At 37.9% G+C, this 21,760-nt stretch overlaps 1 protein-coding gene and 1 pseudogene across 1 annotated transcript; one reads left to right on the top strand and one right to left on the bottom strand.

Moving 5' to 3' along the window:
- Window positions 1–608: 608 nt before the first annotated feature.
- Window positions 609–15,298, bottom strand: Nxt2 (nuclear transport factor 2 like export factor 2). The gene is made up of 4 exons (XM_075956890.1): window positions 15,284–15,298; window positions 7,574–7,660; window positions 1,563–1,707; window positions 609–790 (listed from the first exon to the last, which is right to left on the bottom strand). The coding sequence occupies exons 1-4, from the start codon at window positions 15,296–15,298 to the stop codon at window positions 609–611; spliced, it is 429 nt and encodes a 142-aa protein (XP_075813005.1).
- Window positions 15,299–17,204: 1,906 nt separating this feature from the next.
- Window positions 17,205–20,801, top strand: LOC142840303 (synaptophysin-like protein 1; annotated as a pseudogene).
- The last annotated feature ends 959 nt before the right edge of the window (window positions 20,802–21,760 follow it).

Below are 21,760 nucleotides of genomic sequence, written 5' to 3'. Positions count from 1 at the left end.
AAACAATATGGATTATAATATGGGTTATAAAGCAATATGGATTATAAAAAAGAAATATAAGATAAAAAATAAAAATGGGCTGTGTTAAAAAACACTTCTAGTAATTCAAATATGTCAGAATACTAGTTGATTCTAGTACTAAGTTGAACTGACTTAAAAAATCTACACTTAAATATTAAAACATATAACAAGTGTTAATCATAAACAGGCATGTGCTTCACTGAAAAATTATCTTAATAACCGTAACACCACTACTTACTCTTACAGAGCTATGTTGTGCTCTTCCACAGAAAGTATTACAAAAGGACTCCATTTATGCAATGGATTGGATTCACAGTATCTTAGTACCTAGATCAAGTTTAATATTGCCCTGAGAATATCAGTAGTGGAATGTATACATAAGGTATGTAAAAATCTATCTTTAAAGCTCTTAGGTGCAATAATTCAAACTGGCAGCTGCTCTAGCAAAAGTGTTGTTAGCAATAAAAAAATCAAGACATTTTGTTTCAGCAATATTTGTTTATAGTACTTTTGCAATGAAATATATAAATTCACATTCAACTTCTCTTGCTGGAACTAATGGACTTAGAGAATGGGCTTTTACTTCTTTAACAACTAGCCCAATCCTGAAAACGGAAGCAGTCACTTGCAATCTTCCACATGGTGTTGTTAGTAGTGCTATGTGCAGTAAGAAGAAAGTTCTGGTTGAAGAAGTGTTTTCTGTTTCCATCAAACTTCACGGCTCCGCTGGTCACAACAAGAATTGTAGTCTGAGACTGGGTAGCTTGCTCTTTAGCAACACAAACAAGAGAAAGATGTCAATTTACATGTCTCAATAAGCTTACGATGTAATGCTAAAGATTTTCATGTTCTGTCCTTTGAGCATACATCCCAAAGTCAAAAATTGAATATTTAAAAAATATGAAGATGATTTTTCTATCCAGAAAGATTTATGGGGTACTCTCAAGTTTCAAAATAAAGATTATAAATCTAACCTGACCATTTGTTTCCTATATATATTAATATTTCATTAGATATCTAACGTCATTCATAGTTTGCTTCTTAAGCCGTCCTTCAGGAACTATAAAGGGAAATACCATATAAATAATCAGTTAAGATAGTAAGTACCCCATCTAGTGGTAAATATTGTATACTACATCTATCTACTCTGAATCAAATTCTGTCATGTCCTAAGTTGTTCTTTCACAGAATACAGTTCTCTGAAATGTTAACAGACTCTCAAACACATTAATCTATGATATGGCATAGATTTTTTTTCTGTATACACTCTCCCTTTCAACAAAAATCACATTTAGTTGCAATTTCTCATATAAGTTGTAATAACCAATAAGCATACACTATTCCAAACTTAATGGTAGTTCTCTGGAGTGAAAAGCATCAAACAATCCCAAAACTTGACTGGATGAAGTACTTTTCGTGACACTTCACTTGCTCAAATAAGTAAATCTATCTCCTATTAAAACTTACTGCTGCTTTAGGTGTAAACCTCAGTGTTTACTAACAGCAAATAAAGGAGATACTTTGGAAGATCGTGATCTTACCATTCACTGGTTGGCAGTCCAACACATTGACTAGGAACTCACTGGAAGGCAACGTCTCAAAAAAATTAGAAAGGGCTTCGTGCCCTGTAACAACATTTCCATTCCAAATTAGGGTGGCCGTGTCCAAATACATCCTGACAATTGCCTAAAAATAAAGGAAAACTTTTAAGAAATGAATTTTTTTCTGCAACATTTTTTTTTTTAGAAATACAGTAAGAGATTGTAGATGGAATGTAAACATTTTCCTGACTCTGTCTCTATCTCTACTTCCTTTGCCCCCTTGCTACTGGAAAACAATGTGACCATGATATCTAGCTTGCCTTAAATAGGTATTATCTGACTCAATAGACCTGGTATTTCAGCTTTAGTTTCAATGACAAAAACTTGCATCCTCTCAAATAGTAAGAGTTTTACAGTCTTGCTATTTAAAAATATATTAAATGATCACAAATCCCAAACACACCCAGTCTTGAACACATTTTCAGTTTCTCCTTTCCAATTTCGAGAATTAAGTCCTAATCCGCTTTCGTTCTAGTAACTAAACACACGTGACTCATTTGATGCCTTTATGCTGGGAAGAATTCATTTTTCCAGTGTTGGCATAGTAAGCACCAAAAGAGTCTGAAGCACTGAAAGTGGAGTGATGAGAATAAATGTGACGAAGTGCACATGAGGCAAAATCTAGCAGATTTAACTCTTTTGGGTCAAGTGACACATTACTTGTTTTATTTTCAAAGTAAAGTTGGATTGAAAGGATTAAACATACCCTTGCACTGATAATGAATGACACTAACTCCTTTTACTTTTGCTCTGTATCCCAGGCTAGCCTCAAATTCAGGATCTGGTCTCAGCCTCCCGAATGTTAGAATTACAGGTATGAATGGAGCTTGGCTCTGTTGCACCCACAGGATTTCACTATGTTGCTCTAGCTGTCCTGGAGCTCACTATGTAGACAAGGATGACCTTAAATTTAGAGATCTGCCTGCTTCTGCTTCCCAGGTTCTGGGATTAAGCACCTGTGCTACTATAAACCCAACAGGCTACTTTAGTTTTGAAAGCAATAAGACAGGACAAATAACAAATACTCATGACAAGAGACAACAAACATCCATTGTCATAGCCTTTCCCACCCCCAGGTCTATGTCAGCTATAGTAATATAGTTTACATTTTTTCTTAAAAAAATATTTTTTTAAATAATAAAAGAGTTCTGTACTGGTAGGAAACCACGGCAAGACTATTTGATCACATACTGAAATAATTCCTTTATAAAAGTAGAGTTGAGAGGTAAATTACAATGGAAAATCTGATCTGAAACCTGATCTATTAAAAACTAAAAGCATATACATCACTTGGATCCTTATTGTGAACATCAGCTACAGCTGTAAACTTTAATCAGAATTTTTTTATTAGTATAGAAAATAAAAGAGGAAAACCAGGAGACATCCCTGAAATTGTAGACCATTCCACACTGCGCTATTTATTAAACTATGTTAACTCAAGGGGCTAAAAGAACCTGATCAACTATTTAAGTACAGTTGTGCTGGACCCAGTGTTATACACAGTATTTAATCTCTGAGCTGCAGACTTAGGGCAGGGGTAGGGCACTCACGTAGTTTGTTAGGGCCCTGAGTTTAATTTCTAGCATTGCAAAAATTTTCCCCCTTAAAAGTAAAGTGAGGTTAAGAAAAGTTGGGACTCTTTGCCTAAGAGCATGGTACTTGATAAAGGCAAACTTAATGGCATTATTTCTAAGCTGACATCCCCCCTTACCCATACAGTCTATAAGCAACTTTCTTTCTTTTCTTATTACATTTTAACAACAATATAATAAAAGGGGATTCCTTTTTTTAGCAGGTTATATCTTTTTTAGGGCAAAATGTTTTTTTGGCAACACAAAAAATATTATCTTTTAATTAAAAAATTCTTCTTAAACTAAATAAACTGGAGCATGTGTAGATAAATATACCTATTTCCCTGTTCTTTTTATACATAAATTCAAGGTTTAAGTGTGTCTATTTTTAGATTACAAAGGACATTCACTTTGAGTTTTGGCTTGCCTTTTGCAAGTGGCTTTTAATTTCCAATCACTGTAATTCTTATGTTCCTGCCTCTGATGCAGTTCTCCTGCTCACACCCTTATACCTGAGTCCCCCATACTTATATTCCCAGGGTCAGTTCTATTGTTTTACCCAGTCAAGGTACAGGGCCCTCTCTTTTGATTGTTGTAGGGGGCATACAGAGGAGGGGGTCAGCTCTCCTGCTCTCATGCCTTCAGGGATGGCTCACCTGTGACCCCTCCCCCCAGTGTCCTGCTCAAATATTTTATTTTAGCTTCAAATAACACCCATCTTGAACTACAGTAATACTTTGAATTTACTTAATTTTTTTAATATTTTAACTATGTTTTTAATACCAAAACAACAAAAATATCCTCTTTATTTAAGAAGAATCCTCAAAAGCTGATGTCCAAGATGGCATGTATACTGCTGCATGGTAATCTACAGTTTAACATTCGAACATGGAATTAAGACACATGGTTCAAGAAAACCCATTTTTAATTTCATGCCAGTAAAGCAAGTGTGCCTTTAATAAATTATCATTAAAAATAATATTATTTGTTTGTTATTTTTTCATGTCTGATCAATTGAAAGGCATTTGTTGGCCTCTTTAAGTTAATTTGGACTGAAGGACCAACCTGTGTAATGAACTAACACCTCTCTTTATTCAGGAGGCCTCTCCCATTCGAATCTAATCTTTATCAATCTTGACAGCATTCACAGCTTTTCTTCTGTGAAAATAAAGGCAAAACCTCTTCTCTAATGGAATACATATCCTGGTTTCCATTCTGAGGTCAACACATCTTTGAAATATACATATGTATACCATATGAAATTACAACTTCCTTAAATCACCTCAAATCCAGTATTTCTCTAGGAGTCCATTTAACTTCTTCATAACCTTGGAGATGCCTACTGTCTGATGTTAGTTCTTGTATAGTAACTGACTAAGCTAAGGTTGGTTTTCTAAGAACCTTGTCCCACCCCTCTTCAGTTTCATTATGTGCTGGCATGGTAGATTCTTGTCTAAATTCCTCTGTTTTGGGAATTTTCTTATTTTCACTCATAAGTCTTTCTAAGACTTGTACCTTATCAATCCACTGTTCATATTTGGTATAATTATTAAACCATTTCTCATATTTGGCACAAAAAACCCACTATGGCTATTAGGGATAAAATACAGATTTCCAGACTGACAGTAATTATTAGTACTATGTCAATCTCAGTTAAGCCATTTATCTTTTCATTTTCTGCTTCTGTTTTCAAGTCATCTAAAGTAGCACTATATAGGGTCATAAAGCCCTGTATTATGATATTTCCCATCCTTAACATGGGGAAGAGTTTTCCTTTTCATATTAGATTCTTTCCTTGAGGATTTCCCAGGTATCTTACCAAATCTTATGGCTTTTCAGTTTGTCCATAGCTGACATAATTTCCCTGTCCATGTGGCTGTGCCAGATAGTGGGTGAGAAATGTTTTTAACAAAATCTTTCTATTTATTTATTTATTTATTGAAAACATTTCTGCCTCCTCCCCGCCTCCCAATTCCCTCCCACTCCTCCCACTCCTCTTCCACTCCTCCCACTCCTCTCTTCCTCCCCCCACTCCTCTCCCGCTCCCCCCACTCCATTCCCCCTCCCTCTCCAGGCCTAAGAACAGTCAGGGTTTCCTGCCCTGTGGAAAGTCCAAGGTCCTCCCCCCTCCATCCAAGTCCAGGAAGGTGAGCGTCCAAACAAGCTAGGCTCCCACAAAGCCAGTTCATGCAGTAGGATCGAAACCTAATGCCATCGTCCTTGGCTTCTCATCAGCCTTCATTGTTTGCCATGTTCAGAGAGTCCAGTTTTATCCCATGCTTATTCAGTCCCAGTCCAGCTGGCTTTGGTGCACTCCCAATAGATCAGCCCCACTGTCACAGTGTGTGGGTGCACCCCTTGTGGTCCTGACTTCCTTGCTCATGTTCTCCTTCCTTCTGCTCATTTGGACCTTGGGAGCTCAGTCTGGTGCTCCAATATGGGTCTCTGTCTCCATCTCCATCCATCACCAGATGAAGGTTCATATCCAGGCAGATGACTATATGTTTTTCTTTGGGTTCACCTCCTTATTTAGCTTCTCTAGCATCACAAATTATAGGCTCATTGTCCTTTATTTATGGTTAGAAACCAATTATGAGTGAGTACATTCCATGTTCATCTTTTTGGGTCTGGGTTACCTCACTCAGAAGAGTGTTTTCTATTTCCATCCATTTGCATGCAAAATTCATCATGTCATTGTTTTTTTACCACTGAGTAGTACTCTAATATGTATATATTCCACACTTTTTTCATCCATTCTTCCATTGAAGGACATCTAGGTTTTTCCATGTTCTGGCTATTACAAATAATGATGCTATGAACATAGTTAAACAAATGGCTTTTGTCATATCATAGGGCATCTCTTGGGTATATTCCCAAGAGTGGTATTACTGGATCTTGGGAGTTTCCTGAGAAATTGCCACACTGATTTCCAAAGTGGTTGCACAAGTTTGCATTCCCACCAGCAATGGATGAGTGTGCCCCTTACTCCACAACCTCTCCAGCAAAGGCTATCATTGGTGTTTTTGATTTTAGCTATTCTGACAGGTGTAAGATGGTATCTCAAGGTTGTTTTGATTTGCATTTCCCTGATCACCAAGGAGGTTGAGCATGACCTTAAGTGTCTTTTGGACATTTGAACTTCTGTTGAGAATTCTCTGTTCAGTTCAGTGTCCCATTTTTTAAATTGGGTTAATTAGCATTTTAAAGTATAGTTTCTTAAGTTCTTTATATATTTTGGAGATCAGACCTTTGTCTGTTGCAGGGTTGGTGAATATCTTCTCCCAGTCAGTGGGTTGCCTTTTTGTCTTAGTGACAGTGTCCTTTGCATTACAGAAGCTTCTCAGTTTCAGGAGGTCCCATTTATTCAATGTTGCCCTTAATTTCTGTGCTGTTGGGGGTTATACATAGGAAGTGATCTCCTGTGCCCATAAGTTGTAGAGTACTTCCCACTTTCTCTTCTATCAGGTTCAGTGTGTTCAGATTGATATTGAGGTCTTTGATCCATTTGGACTTGAGTTTTGTGCATGGTGATAGATATGGATCTATTTTCATTCTTCTACAGGTTGACATCCAGTTATGCCAGCACCATTTTTAACAAAATCTTAATTGTTCAATTTTATCAATAAAGACTCAGGAGCCAGATGCTGGGGTGAAAGCTTGCTAGCTCAGAGAGGCAGAAAAAGCATTCAGATGGCCTTTCTCCTCATCTGATTTCCCAGAAGACTCCCCTTTCTCCTATGCCTTCTCAAACAAGACTCCTCAAACAGAATGTTCCTCCCTTCTACTTCCTGTGTGTCTCTCTACCCATCCTCCTGACTCCCTCTCATTCTCTATTTCTTTTCGTGATAATCCTATATTCACTTCCTGCTAAGTGCTCTACCTCTTGACCTATGATTGACTTTATTTAATCCTGTTTACAATATTTAAGCAGAAAACTCTTGGGTTAAATGTGCTACAAATGAGCCATACCACAAGTAGAAACAGGTTTTTTTCCAGTAAATAATGCACTCTTGGGGTTTACAGTGTGATCAAATATCCTGCAACATTATATTTTTATTATCTGAAACCATTTTTTAAATTTAAATATATTTTGATCATATTTTCCCCTCCTCCAAGTCCTTCCAAATCCTTTCCCTTGCTTCCCAAGTAGTAGTTTCTCAAAAAAGCAAAACAAACACCCAATACAGTAAAAAAAAAAAAAAACTCAAACCAAGAAAACAAAATAAAACAACACCAAAAAAAAAAAACACCAAAATGTAACAAAATAAAAACAACTCTTAAAGAATGTGTGTACAGTAATTACTTATGTAGGTCAGATAAATGATATTTAAACAAAGAAATGGCACTTAAACAAAGAGCAAGAGAAACTAAAAAACTCACATGTCTTCTTTTGTCCATTGTCTCATAGTAAACATTGATGAATTCCTCAGCGGCTCTACATGCTTGTTCCACGCAAGTTTTAAAATCCTACAAGAAAATTTTCACAAAGGTAAATCATACACGAAATATGCAGCAGAAGTTCTTGCTTTATATTCATCACTATAAAGCTGCACATGAAATCAACTATCACATATATTTGAGTATTATAAAGGTCAAAGCACAAATACTTTTAAAAGCAATCTGCTTTTTAGCCATAAATAAAGAACATTGAGCCTATAATTCGTGATCCCAGAGAAGCCAAATAAGAAGGTGAACCCAAAGAAAAACATATAGACATCCTCCTGGATATTAACCTTCATCAGGTGATGAAAGGAGACAGAGACAGAGTCCCACATTGGACTGCTCTTCGGGCTGATGAGAGAGGGGGCGTTGATTGGGGGAGGGGGAGGGATATGGGAGGCGGTGGCAGGGAAGAGACAGAAATCTTTAATAAATAAATAAATAATAAAAAATAAAAGCAATCTGCTCCTAGTTTTAGGTTTATGTCTTTAGAACATATTCATCTGTCCTTTTTTTCACCCTTCACATATAACTCTAAAATCTTTGCTTGGCAACTAAGTAAAAAAAAAATACTAGTGTTTTATAAACCATTCACCTACAAAAGGATACCATAGGGATAGTAACTCAAGGGTGAGTGGTGAGTGTGGGTAGAAACAAGGTGTGAGGGGTGGACAGTCACTGCTGAGTTTCAAACTTAGGACCAAACTCGAAAGTAGGTGAGTTTTTTTTTTTTAAGTTAAGTATGACATGGAAGTCTAAGTGGCCTCACTCAGAAATTTTTCTTACATAAACATTCGCTGGTGTTAGTAAATGAATTGCAGAACTCAAGAAATGAAACTTCTCAGAGTGGTCTTGCAAAAAGATCCCTTAAGTAACTTTGCCCCCACCATTTACTGAGAAGTTCTATTTATTTGAATTAAAAATAATCGTCATTCTTTGTGAGTGATTGGGAGATTCTAACTTTTAAAAGCCCCCCCCCGGGGGGGGGCTGGCAGACCAGACTCTGATTTGCCACTTGTTCGGGTGTCCAAGCTCCTTGCTCTGTATTCAAGTTCTACTTGTGCCTTCCCTTCCCTCTGCTGCCCAGGCCCTAGCTCCTTAGCACACCATGATGTCACACACTCACCATAGTAAAGGACATCAGGGTACTTGGGGTGCCTGAAATGTTATGCTTCACCAGTTGAGATGTCACCTCCTCCTCACACATCTGGCTACTTTGACTGTGAAAAGATGAAATGTTTAGCAAGAAAATGAAACCTGCAAAAGGCACGTGTTTTTCAACCTGCCCATTGTATCCCAATGTTAAAATCATCCTGATATTCCAAAGTTAAACAGCAGTTCCCTTCAGTTTCAACCCATTCCACCCATCTGTTTTAATTACTTGCACACTGTTCGCTTAGCATAATGGAGAGAAACAGACAAAACCAAAAATAAATCATCCAAAAAATCCCAACAAAACAATGTAAAAACAAAACAACCCCCACCTCACTCCCATAAAAACAAACACCTTGTTCTTGTAATCTTAATAAGGAAAACAAATACATCTCAATTTTCCAGTTACCTGCCCTCGCACAAGTTAAAAATAAAGGGCCCAGTTACGGGCATGGCTTATTCCAGGAGGCAGGCCAATGAGAAACGAAATAACCTAGGTTAGTAGCCAACAGGAAAAGGGGGTAGAACTTGAGAAAAGGATAAGAAAAACCGCCTACTACATAAGGGGCTGGAACACCACTTAAAGTTCTAGAATATTCTTCATTCTGTGTCTCTGTTACTAACGCCATAGTTGAATGCCTGAAAATTTTCTGCTGTTTAAAACACATATATTTTACTTACTCCCTCCACACGAAGAGAATTAAATGTCAAACACTCCCCCCAAAACAAAACAAAACAAAAACAAACAAGCACTTTTCTAAGCATTTTTAATTATTTATGGAAACTTTGAGTTAAAGGCTATTTTTTTTGCCATCACATTATTAAAACAGTGATTAACCAGTGACCAGCTATGATTTACCTCAAGTAATGAAAATGCCGCCGTGACAAACTGGTCTCAGTACCCTCCCCCCACTTCCCGTGCCATTTCTTAAAACAGTTTGTCCCAAAATGGCCCTGACAGACTTCTGAACTTTGAATCAATTATTTCTATAAACTTACTATTGGTAGCTTGTTTGTGACTCTTGAGAAGAACAGCCGGACTTTTCATAGAGCTTGTCCCCACGGGACCAGTTGCTATCGTATTTCTTCATATTTTTAGTCTCCACCCGGCGCTCACGAGTGTACTCACGACGACGACGACGACGACGACGACGACGACGACGACGACGACGACGACGGCTTTCTTTTCTGTAGGACTCCGCTTCAGTTACTTCCGGTTTGCTTGCTATGACGTTTACGGCCAGAACTTATTACTTCCGGGGCAGCTACTCCCATGTGACGTCCAACTGTTCTTCATATACTATTGAATCAGTTTTATAACTTCAGTTCTACCTTTATGGAGCTGAAATGATACATATGGAATCTTACTTATAGTGAAAATGAAAATGTTCTTCATGTTTCTCAAGTTTCTCAGACCCTCAAGTCCAAAATTTAAACTGATTTTTTTCTCCAGTTTATTTCTAGTATATATTTTCTCAGTCAGCTATGCACAAATCTGCATTATTTATTGATTGATTTTTGGTTCTCTTCTTATTGTTTATTCATTCAACATATATTTATAGTCATTTATTGTGCTCCAGGCATTGTGCAAATCTCTCGCTGCCAAGGAGTGAACACAATTGACATAATACCCATACAAAACTTACAGACGGGTGCTGATGAGATACATCCAGACGGGTGAGTGTGTACCCGACGTGAGCAGATAATCCAGAAGGAAGTACGGGGCCCCTCCAGCTCCTGCTGCAGGGGCTTCTTTGTTCCACACGACCCTGCTCCCCTCCAAGTTTGCCATTTTGTCTGCAGGATCCTTGGACTACCAGTAGTCCCTGTTCCTGTGCTGAGGAGTTCCATCCAGATGGGTGAGTATGTGCCATCCCAGGGTGGATGGTCTGGAAACCGAGCACAGGGCACCTCCAGCTCTTGCTACAGGGGTTTCTTTGTTCCATACGACCCTGCCTCCCCAAACCTGCCCTATTGTCTATGAGGTCCTGGGCCCGGGAACAGTTCCCTCTCCTGCACTGAGGCTTTCCACCCAGAGGGGTGAGTGTGCCTGCCAGAAGGTCCCTGGAAGGGAGTGCAGGGCACCTCTTGCCCCTGCTGCAGGGGCTTCTTTGTTCCACACAACCCTGCCTCCCAAGTTTGCCCTTTTATCTATGGGGTCCTTAGCCCACCAGGAGTCCCTGTTCCTGTGCTGAGGAGATCCATCCAGAGGGATGAGTGTGTACACCCCCCCTCCGGACAGTCCAGAAGGGAGTACAGGGCCCCTCCAGCTCCTGCTGGAGGGGCTTCTTTGTTCCACACAACCCTGCCTCCCCCAAGCCTGCCCTGTTTTCTGTGAGGTCCTTGGCCTAGGAACAGTCCCTGCTCCTGTACTGAAGAGATCCAGCCAGAGGGCACTCCTTTCCATCTGCGGGGTCCTTAGATCTACCAGCATGACTGACTATAGTGCCAAGGGGCCCTAAGAGAGGCCAAACCAAGAAAATTCCCAAAGTACACAGCCAGTCACAGCAAAGATTGGACCAAGATGCCAAGACTCTCTTGCTGCATTTGAAGGAAAAGATGGTCAGGTTTCAATGAAAGAATTCTTCCAACAACCTGAAAAGCAACATGACAACATAAGAATCCAGTGAACACGAAACAAGAAGACTTGAACACCCTAGTCCAGAAAAAGTGGAAGAAATCAACTTTAAATGTAACATTAAGAAAATAATAGAGGCCCTTAAACAGGATGTGAAAAACTCCTTTAAAGAAATGGAGAAGACAAACAAAAAGTTACAAGAAATGAATAAATCTCTCAAAGATATCCAAGAAAAAGCAGTCAAACAGGTAATAGAAACAGTTCAAAACTTGAATAATGAAATGGAGGTAATGAAGAAAACACAAACCGAGGGATGGTGGGATATGGAAAATCTGAGTAAACAAACAGGAACTACAGAGACAAGTATAACCAACAGAATACAAGAGATAGAAGAAAGAATCTCAGACACTGAAGATAATATAGAGGAATTAAACTCATTGAATAAAGAAAATAGCAAATCTAACAAATTCTTAACCCAAAACATCCAGGAAACCTGGAACATCATAAAAAGACCAAACCTCAGAATAATAGGGGTAGAAGAAGGAAAAGAATTACAGCTCAAAGGCCCAGAAAATATATTCAACAAAATTATAGAAGAAAACTTTCCCAACCTAAAGAAGGATATTCTTATGAAGGTACAAGAAGCATACAAAAGACCAAATAGACTGGATCAAAAAAAAATCCCCTCACCATATCATAATCAAAACACAAAATATACAGAACAAAGAAAGAATATTAAGAGCTGCAAAGGAAAAATGTCAAGTAACATATAAAGGGAAACCTATCAGAATTACACATGACTTCTTAATGGAAACCATGAAAGCCAAAAGGTCTTGGATAGATGTGCTGCAGACGCTAAGAGACCATGGATGCAAGCCCAGACTACTATACCCAGCCAAGCTTTTGTTCACTATAAATGGAGAAAACAAAATTTTCCAGGATAAAAACAAATTTAAACAATACGTAGCCACAAATCCAGTCTTACAGAAAGTACTAGAAGGAAAACCACAAACAAAGGAAGCCAACAACACCCATAATAACACAGACATCTGAGAACCCTCCACCAGCACAACTCAAAGAAGAGAAACACACAAACAGTACCACCAAAAAAAAAAAAAACAACCAAAAATCCAGAGTTAACAACCACTGGTCATTAATATCACTTAATATCAATGGATTTAATTCACCTATAAAAAGGCACAGGTTAAGAGAATGGAAATGAATACAGGATCCAACATTCTGCTGTTTACAAGAAACACACCTCAACCTCAAAAACAGACACTACCTCAGAGTAAAGGATTGGGAAAAGGTTTTCCAATCAAATGGACCTAAGAAACAAGTGGGTGTGGCTATACTAATATCTAACAAAATTTTTTTCAAACTAAAATCAATCAGAAGAGATGGAGAAGGACACTTTATTCTCATAACAGGAACAGTTCATCAGGAGGAAGTCTCAATCCGGAATATCTATGCCCCTAATATGAAAGCATCTACATATGTAAAAGAAACATTACTAAAACTCAAAACACACATTAAAACCCACACTCTAATAGGAGATTACAACACTCCTTTCTCACCAATGAACAGGTCATCCAGACAGAAACTTAACAGAGAAATAAGAGAACTAGCAAATATAATGAACCAAATGGACCTAACAGACATCTATAGAACATTCCACCCAAACAGAAAAGAATATACTTTCTCCTGAGCATCTCATGGAACCTTCTTGAAAATTAATCACATAATCGGTAACAAAGCAAACATCCACAGATACAAAAAAAAATTGTAGTAACCACCTGTGTACTATTGGATCACCATGGAATAAAGTTAGAATTCAACAACAATTCTACCCCCAGAAAGCCTACAAACTCATGGAAAATGAACAGTCAACTACTGAACCACCCCTGGATCAAGGAAGAAATAAAGGAATAAGTTAAAGTCTTCCTGGAATTCAATGAAAATAAAGACATAATATACCCAAACCTATGGGATGGTTGAGATGGAGGAAGGGCGGATATGGGAGCAGGGAAGAAGATATCTTAATTAAGGAAGCCATTTTAGGGTTGGCAAGAGACTTGGCTCTAGAGGGGTTCCTAGGTGTCCGAGGAGATGTCCCTAGCTAGGTCCTTGGGCAGTAGAGAAGAAGGTGCCTGAACTGGCCTTGTCCCATAGCTACACTGACGAATACCTTGAATATCACCATAGAACCTTCTTACAAAGGTGGATGGAGATAGAGACAGAGACCCACATTGGAGCACTGGACTGAGCTCCCAAGGTCCAGTTGAAGAGTAGAAAGAGGGAGAAGATGAGCAAGGAAGTCAGAACTGTGAGGGGTTTGTCCACCCACTGAGAAGGTGTGACTGATATAAGGGTAGCTCACCAAGGCTTCAGTCCTTGGGACTGAAGGAGCATGTAATCAAACTGGACTCTCTGAATGTGGCTGACAATGGGGGCTGACTGAGAAGTCAATGATAATGGCACTGGGATTAGATTCTACTGCATGTACTGGCTTTTTGAGATCCTAGTCTTTTTTGATGCACACCTTCCTAGGCCTGCATGGAGTGGGGAAGGCCTTGGACTTCCCACTGGGCAGGGTACCCTGCCCTCTTTTAAAACTGGAGGCTGAAGGGGAGTTGGGGAAAGTGGGAGGATAGTGGGAGGAAGGGAGGAATTGAAAATTTTGAGTGGTATTTTTTTTTTTTGGTTTTTCGAGACAGGGTTTCAATGTTGCTTTGGTGCCTGTTCCGGAACTAGCTCTTGTAGATTAAGCTGGCCTCAAATTCCCAGAGATCCGCCTGCCTCTGCCTCCCGAGTGCTGGGATTAAAGGCGTGCACCACCACCGCCTGGCTTGAATGGTATTTTTATATAAAAAAAAAAAGTATAAAATTTCCCAAATCTTTCCAATTGTTTCTGCTGTTGGATACTGTCATTATGCCAATGGACTTTTGGGAGTCCCAGTCCAATTAAAAATTAAAGCTGACGTAAAAAAAAAAAAAGCTTACGCACGAACCAGAGGAACAAACGATCAGTTAAGTATTAATACATTTTAAAGGAATTCCAAGTAGTGAATTCTAAGTAGCTAGTTTTGGCCAATCTCTAAAACATTTTCTACCTCATTTTCTTCCTGTATCTCTGCCTTTCTAACCCCGCTTTCTTTTTCCTCTCCCCTTCTCCTCCCTGTTACTTTTACCCCTTTCTTCTATTCTCACTCCACAGTTCTCCTAATATTTAAAGCCTATCTTGATGTGGTTTTATTTTATTTTTCCCAGAGTTCTCTCCCAAATTTAAGAAAGGCTAGTAAACTATGTTTTTTTCACAAAATGACTTCTGTTCATTGTTACATTGGTGTTGGCTTTTCTTGAATGAGGAAATGTATTTTATATGATTGCATTCAATCTTCAGAAAAAAACAGAGAGGTAGTTATTAATATGACACATATTTTTAAGAATTTGATATGAAAGTCAAAAGAGAAAACCAAAAACACAAACAAAATTTGGTAAGATAACACAGATCTGGGCTGGAGAAATGGCTCAGTGGTAAAGAACATTTATTGCTCTTGCAAGGGACCTAGGTTCAGTTCCTAGCAGCCATATTAGTCAGCTTGCAACTGTCTGTACCTCCAGTTCCAGGAGTTCAGACATCTTCTTCTAGGTTTCTTTGGCACCACCATGTGTGTGGTATGTCTTCATGGTAGATCCATAATTTAAACCCCAAACTGTCCGATTAACACACTGTGTTGTTTATTCATTTACTACTTTTTATTATTACTTTTTCCTCCTCCTCATTTTCTTCTTCTTTTTGATTTGTTTATTCCATCTATCTGTCCTTCAAGTATCTGGGCAAGTATAATCACTTTCGTGAAGCTTTCGCTCATTTCATTTGTCTAGAAACATAGTGTATAGGATGCTACTCTTAGGACTACGGAAGTGGCCATTGGGAGGGACAATAGTGCTAACGGAGAAGAGAAGTGCTGGGACTTGGGAAAGGGATATTTGAGTTAGAGGAGGAATGAAAAAAACAGAGCTTTACACAGATTTTTATTGCACATAATTTTGTGTTATGATGGGAGAACGACTACACAAAAGTGCAAGGCTGGGGACAATGATGCCATAAAAATAAATATTGGGCTCTGATTGTTGGAGCTTTGAGTTGAAACATTTGAAAAACACATTGGATGTATGTTGGGGTAGGGAGGATGAGAAAACAGCCAGCGGGAAAGAAAACAATAGGTGGGTAATAAGATTCATCTTCACTACATAACCATGCAATTATTTAATGTGTGGGGAGTTACTAGGAACGGCATTAACGGGCTTTTTATGAATTAAAATAACGCTATTTTTGTCATCTGTCTGAGTTCAGATTCTCTGACTTTGAAGAAATTACCTATGCTTATAAAACCCAGTGTTTCAACCTGTAAAATGGAAATAATAGTATATATTTCAAAACATTGCTGGAGTAGACAAAATGACTTATTAGAAAAGAAGCCTGGCACTAATACTGATGAACCCCAGTTTAGTCCCCAGGATGCACATGGCAGAAAGGGAGAATGAACCACTACAAGTTATCATCTGACCTCCACATTTGCATCATGGCATGCATCCTTCTCCACGCCCATGCAGATAAATTATAAATAAATAACTGTATTTTGGAAAGCCCATTGTTATGAGAATGTAATGAGTCACTCAGAATCTCATGTGTTCTCTGTTTGAAAAATTCATTTTCCTATAAATGTCAGAGATTAGACAGCCCAGACTCTGATAAAATGAAGTTGGGAGAAATTAGATAATTTGAGAGGTAGGGAGCAGCATCAGTACAGTTCAGGAAAGAGTTGGGAATTGAGGCAAAACATACTATAGGACCATAGATGGGGTTGGTTAGGATTTCTTGTAGCTGTATTGTACAACCAGCTCTGGTATAGTGTGGACCTAGGAGAATCAAAGTTCTTGGTAGTTACCACAATTCTTACTTGAATTCTTTCTCTTGCATCGTATTTGAGCAGGAATAATCTAGAAAATTGGGGAGGAGGGTTCTGAGTAGTCATTCACTTCCTCGTGGGTCTCTAATTAGAAAGCATCTTATCCATACTAAATAATGTATATTTTATATACCACATGATCTACTACTCATTTAGAGCATACAATTCGAAGAGTTTTCTTGTAGTGACAGATTTATTCAAGCATTATTGCAAACATGTTTCCCTTTTTCGGCTGATTATTGCTCGTTCTTTCAGTTCAGCTCCTGGCAGACGTGTATTCTGCCTCTCTCTAGGTGTCTTCCTAATCTGGACATTTCATGGACATGGAATTGTAAAAATGTGATCATTTGTGTCTGGTATCTTTCATTTAGAATATTTTCGAGATTTGACCATTTTATAGCACAATGGCAAGACATCATTTACTTCAGTTTGCAGAATAACTTTCCACTATACATACACATTTTATCTACGTATTCATCCATTGATTGTTATTTGAGTAGCTTCCTCATGTTGGCCATTTTAAATAATTCTTCTGTGGATATTCATATAAATTTTTATGTGGGTACATTTCAAATACCAAGTAGTGGAATTGCTGAATCGTATGGTAACATACTAAATATTTTAAGAAACTACTAGTTTGATTTCCATGGTGCCTACATTTTACATTCCATCTCAGCAGGCACAAAAGTTTCAATTTTTCTATGTATTTCCAAATACTTTTAATTGTCTTTTGGAGTACAGCCATCCTAGTGAATATGAACTAATGAACTAATATCTATATAATACAATAATTATGAGAGTATAAGTAACATTAGAAAGTGATGCTTTTATAGCCTGTTGATATGTAAGAGCATTTATAGTAGCCATGATATGGAATAATAGGTATCCAGGAATGGAAGAAGGGATAAATGTAATATGTGTGTCTGTGTGAGCATAATAGAATATTATTCAGTCTTTAGAAGGAAACAAAGTAACACTTTGTGAAAAACTTCCATAGTATCTGTCTTAGTCACTATTCTGTTGCTGTGAAGAGACTTCATGACCGTGGCAACCCTTATAAGAGAAAGCACTTAATTCGGTATTTAATTAATTTAATTAATTGCTTACAATTTCAGAGGTTTAGTCCATTATCATCATGGTGGGGAACATGGAAGCAGGCAAGGCAGTCATACATGGTACTGCAGAAGTAGTTGAGAGCGATATCTTAATCTGTAGTGGGGGAGGGAGGAGTGGGCAGGCAGGCAGGTGGGCTGGCAGAGACTGATATTGGAATGGACTTTTGAATCTCAAAGCCTACCTCCAGTGACACACTTCCTCCAACAAGGCTACATCTCCTAGTCCTTTCAATTCTTTCAAATAGTGCCTCTCTCTGGTGGTTAAGCATTCAAATATACGTGCCTATGTGAGCCATGTTTATTCAACCCTCAGTATCTAATAACTTTATTATAGTAATTAAAAAATAATAAAAAGAGCTGTCATTTGGAAAAAAATATGAATGATAAAATAAGCCAGGCATAAAAAGAAAAATACTGGGTGATTTCTTTTACATGTAGAATTTCAAAGCTGTCACATGCAGAGGATAAAACAGTGATTATTGGGAGCAGGTAGGGAAGGGAATGGGGAGATGCAGGTCAAAGGACTCAAAGTAGCAGTCTAGAGAGCTACCATACAACACAGACTCCTAGGTAATAAATGTCAGAGATTAGACAGCCCAGACTCTGATAAAATGAAGTTGGGAGAAATTAGATAATTTGAGAGGTAGAGAGCAGCATCAGTACAGTTCAGGAAAGAGTTGGGAATTGCTGCAAAACATACTATAGGACCATAAGTAATAGTGGTGTATTGCATTCAGGAATTGGGTGAACAAAGAAAATGCAGACGATTTGGTCATAGAAGGATATTGGGTAACTGTGAGATGATTAGTTGATGATTAGATGATGTCTACCTTAAATAGACAAAATGAAATTTATATTTTAAAATATTCTACAGTAATCTTCCTTTTATTATTTATGTACTTATTTTTTTCTAGTAGATTTGACATTCCTGTGAATAATTGTATAATTTTCACATATTTAACACCTGAACCCCTGACACTCAGTAAAAATTGTATAGAGTGTATGGTTGAAGCTGAGTGACCAAATAGAATTTCTTCCTTTTGTAAATCTCCTTACATCCACATTCTGAATCCACTCAGAAAGAAGTGAAGGTGTGAATTAATTTCCAGTAAAGGGATTTTTTTTCTTCCTGTGACACAGAGGTGAGAGCCTAATCCATTTTCACCTCATTACATTTTGACTGCATCCTCTATGGGGCATTCACAAGTCTTCTCTTCAAGGAGAACAAGTCTTTCATCTCCCTGCTGGAAACTTTGCTTTCAATTAATTATTTTCAGAATAAAACATGTACTAAGTCTTTTGTATTGGTTGAGCTCTCTGGTTTCAGGGAGTCTTGCAGAGATGCTGCTTCATCCAGACTGCAAACGTCTTAGAAAAATATAACCGTGATGGTCAAGATATTGGCATAGAAGATTCTGGCAGAGATGTGCATTTAATTAGCAAGATGACAAACTAAAATCTAAAGAATTCCTTATCTTGCTTTGCTCTACCAGCGAATTCTTCTTCATTCTAAGAATCCATTTATTTTATATTCTTTCCTATCAAGTCAAAACAAAAAATTATGAAGACAATATGTGATCCTTCTTTGCCTGCCTTCCCAAACAGAAAGAATATGTGGTTATGGACCTAATGTCATGGTTCAGTTCTTCTGATACCTTTAATTATATTTCCTGATATTAACATAAATTTATTAATGTTTTTGTAACAAAGTAGTTTATGGTAATAGGAATTGAACCTAGCATTTCACCTAAGCTAGATAAGCACTTTCCCACTGAGTTATGCTCCTAATCAGTATTTTTAGTATTTGTCTCGCATAACTTTATTCAATCATTTTATTTTCAGTGTTTCTGAGTTCTAGTATTGATATGTTGCCTTTTCAAAATTGCATATATGTGACAACATGTAAAGAAAATGAGGCCAGGGGCCTTGAATTGAAAAGGATGGGGAGATAAATGGGAGGGAATGGAGGAAGGAAATGGAAAAGGGGAAGGATGTAATTATATTTTAATTAAAAATGGAAAAATGCATAAAGTTGTATTATGGGTGTGTACCAGGAAATATTCCTAAAAACAAACAAACAAACAAAAAACCATGGAGGCAGCTGGGTGTTGTGGTGGCACATACCTGTAGTCCCAGTACATGGGAGGCTGAGTTAGGAAGATGACTATTAGATTGAGACCACCCTGTGCTACATAGTGAGTTCCAATCCAGTCTGAGCTACATAGTGAGACCCTATCTCAACCCAACCCTCAAATGTGAATTTAGTTACTGTATTAGTCAGGGTTCTACAGAATAACAGAACTTACATAATCTATCTATCTGTCTGTCTGTCTGTCTGTCTGTCTGTCTGTCTATCTATCTATCTCTAGATATGTAAAGGGAATTTATTAGAATGGCTTACAGGCTGTGGTCCAGATAATCCAACGATAGTTGCCTATGGCCGGGCGTTGGTGGCGCACGCCTTTAATCCCAGCACTCGGGAGGCAGAGGCAGGCGGATCTCTGTGAGTTCAAGACCAGCCTGGTCTACAGAGCTAGTTCCAGGACAGGCTCCAAAACCACAGAGAAACCCTGTCTCGAAAAACTAAAAAAAAAAAAAAAATAGTTGCCTATGTACAGAAGGTTCAAGAATTGAGTAATTGTCTTTTCCCTCCTCTCTTCAGAAGATGTCCACCTCAACCAGCTCAGGAGCTTCTCGGATTCATCAAGGTCATGGAGTGGTTTGCTTCCATCTTTGCTTTTGCCACCTGTGATGGGTTTAAGGACAAAACCAAAATCCAAGTGAGTTGTTCTTATAATGTTGGCGACAATAAGACGATTACAACTATTTTTGGTTATCTATTCAGGTTGAATCAGGCGTCATCTAATCCGCCTTCACATGTCAATGTGTGTGATGTGAAATGGGAAAAGCATGTCCTCATAGGTGACGATTCTCCCCCTGCACAGTTCTACACCACATTTGTAGTCTCCGTGTTCTTGTACTGCATTGCTGCCCTTGTGCTCTATGCGGGGTACACCAACCTCTCTCTACTGGGATAGTCGCCAACTTCCCACCATTGACCTGATTGTTACTATTGCTTCTCCGCCTCCGTTAAATCTCTTACAGATATTAAAATGGCTACCAGACACAATATTGTTTAGTAACTTGAGCCTTGTCAGTCAAAAGTAACAATGTGTAACTTTGGCTTGTGACTAGTATAGGATCCTTAAATGTATCTGTGATGTTTGGCTTTCTGAGTATGATACTTTGGGGGAGGAAATGCTTGGTTTGTGTAGAAGCAGACCAGGTTACATTGTTCATCAAACACACCAGCTTCCCATAGCCAAGGAGGCATGGAATATAATTAAATACAATGCATGAAGTGTGTCCTATACTATGCCTTGTTGCCAACATCTTGAGAAGCATTATTGTTTGTAATAAAGTAATGGCTTTTTCAGTAAATTGGTTGGTTTAAGATTTTGCTGCTTTTCTCTATAAAAAGTGCCTTTTCTAGAAAGGTAAGATGTAAACGGATTTTACATGTAAGTTTCAACATTCAGAGGCTTGTTATGGGGTGATACTTATTTTTAAGTGAACAATCATTTTACTAAGTTACCTTCTAAAGTGCTTACACCTTAAGCTTTAACATAAACATTCCTTAAGAAAAGTTATGACATATCATAACACAGGAAGAATGAGATTGGAATATACACTACTGTTAGTTTGTATGCATCATATTCCTAAGGCTTGGCTTGTTTAATAAAACCTTTATTGCATAAATTATATCTAGAAAAAGAAGTACAAATTTTATATTTGAATATTGCTCATGTAAAAATATTTCAAATTACAAAGACTGAATATATATCTTGTTTCTGTTTTTCTAAATGGCCTGCTATACCTATTAGGCATACTAAAATTGTCTTAGAAGCAAGAACTTGAAAATTCTAACAAATGTATAGAGTTAACTTTGTGCTTCTATTGCCTGAGATATATTTAATATTTCTGGTGGTTTCTTATTTGGCTTGCTATGTTAGAAAGAGCATGGTTCCCATGATAGCCTTATATATTGTGGGCATTCTCAATGATACTTGTTTGTTTTCCTTATTCATGCGAAGAGAGAAAAATCTACCTTTTTTCTTCAAGACCCTGTTTAGATGGTTACTAAAAATTAAGGTTACCTTTTACTTTTGAAACTTAGTCAGTGAAGTTGTTTCTGTCGAGTTTAACACTGATTTGTGAAAACAAATGTAGTTTGGATTTTATATTTTTTGTTTGTTTTTGATACAGTGTTTTTCTGTGTATCTCTGGCTGTTCTGGAACTCACTTT

The sequence above is a fragment of the Microtus pennsylvanicus genome, chromosome X (genome assembly GCF_037038515.1).
Source record: "Microtus pennsylvanicus isolate mMicPen1 chromosome X, mMicPen1.hap1, whole genome shotgun sequence".
Classification (NCBI taxonomy): domain Eukaryota; kingdom Metazoa; phylum Chordata; class Mammalia; order Rodentia; family Cricetidae; genus Microtus; species Microtus pennsylvanicus.
The sequence above is the reverse complement of the archived record's forward strand: the minus strand, read 5'-3'. Positions and strand labels throughout refer to the sequence as shown.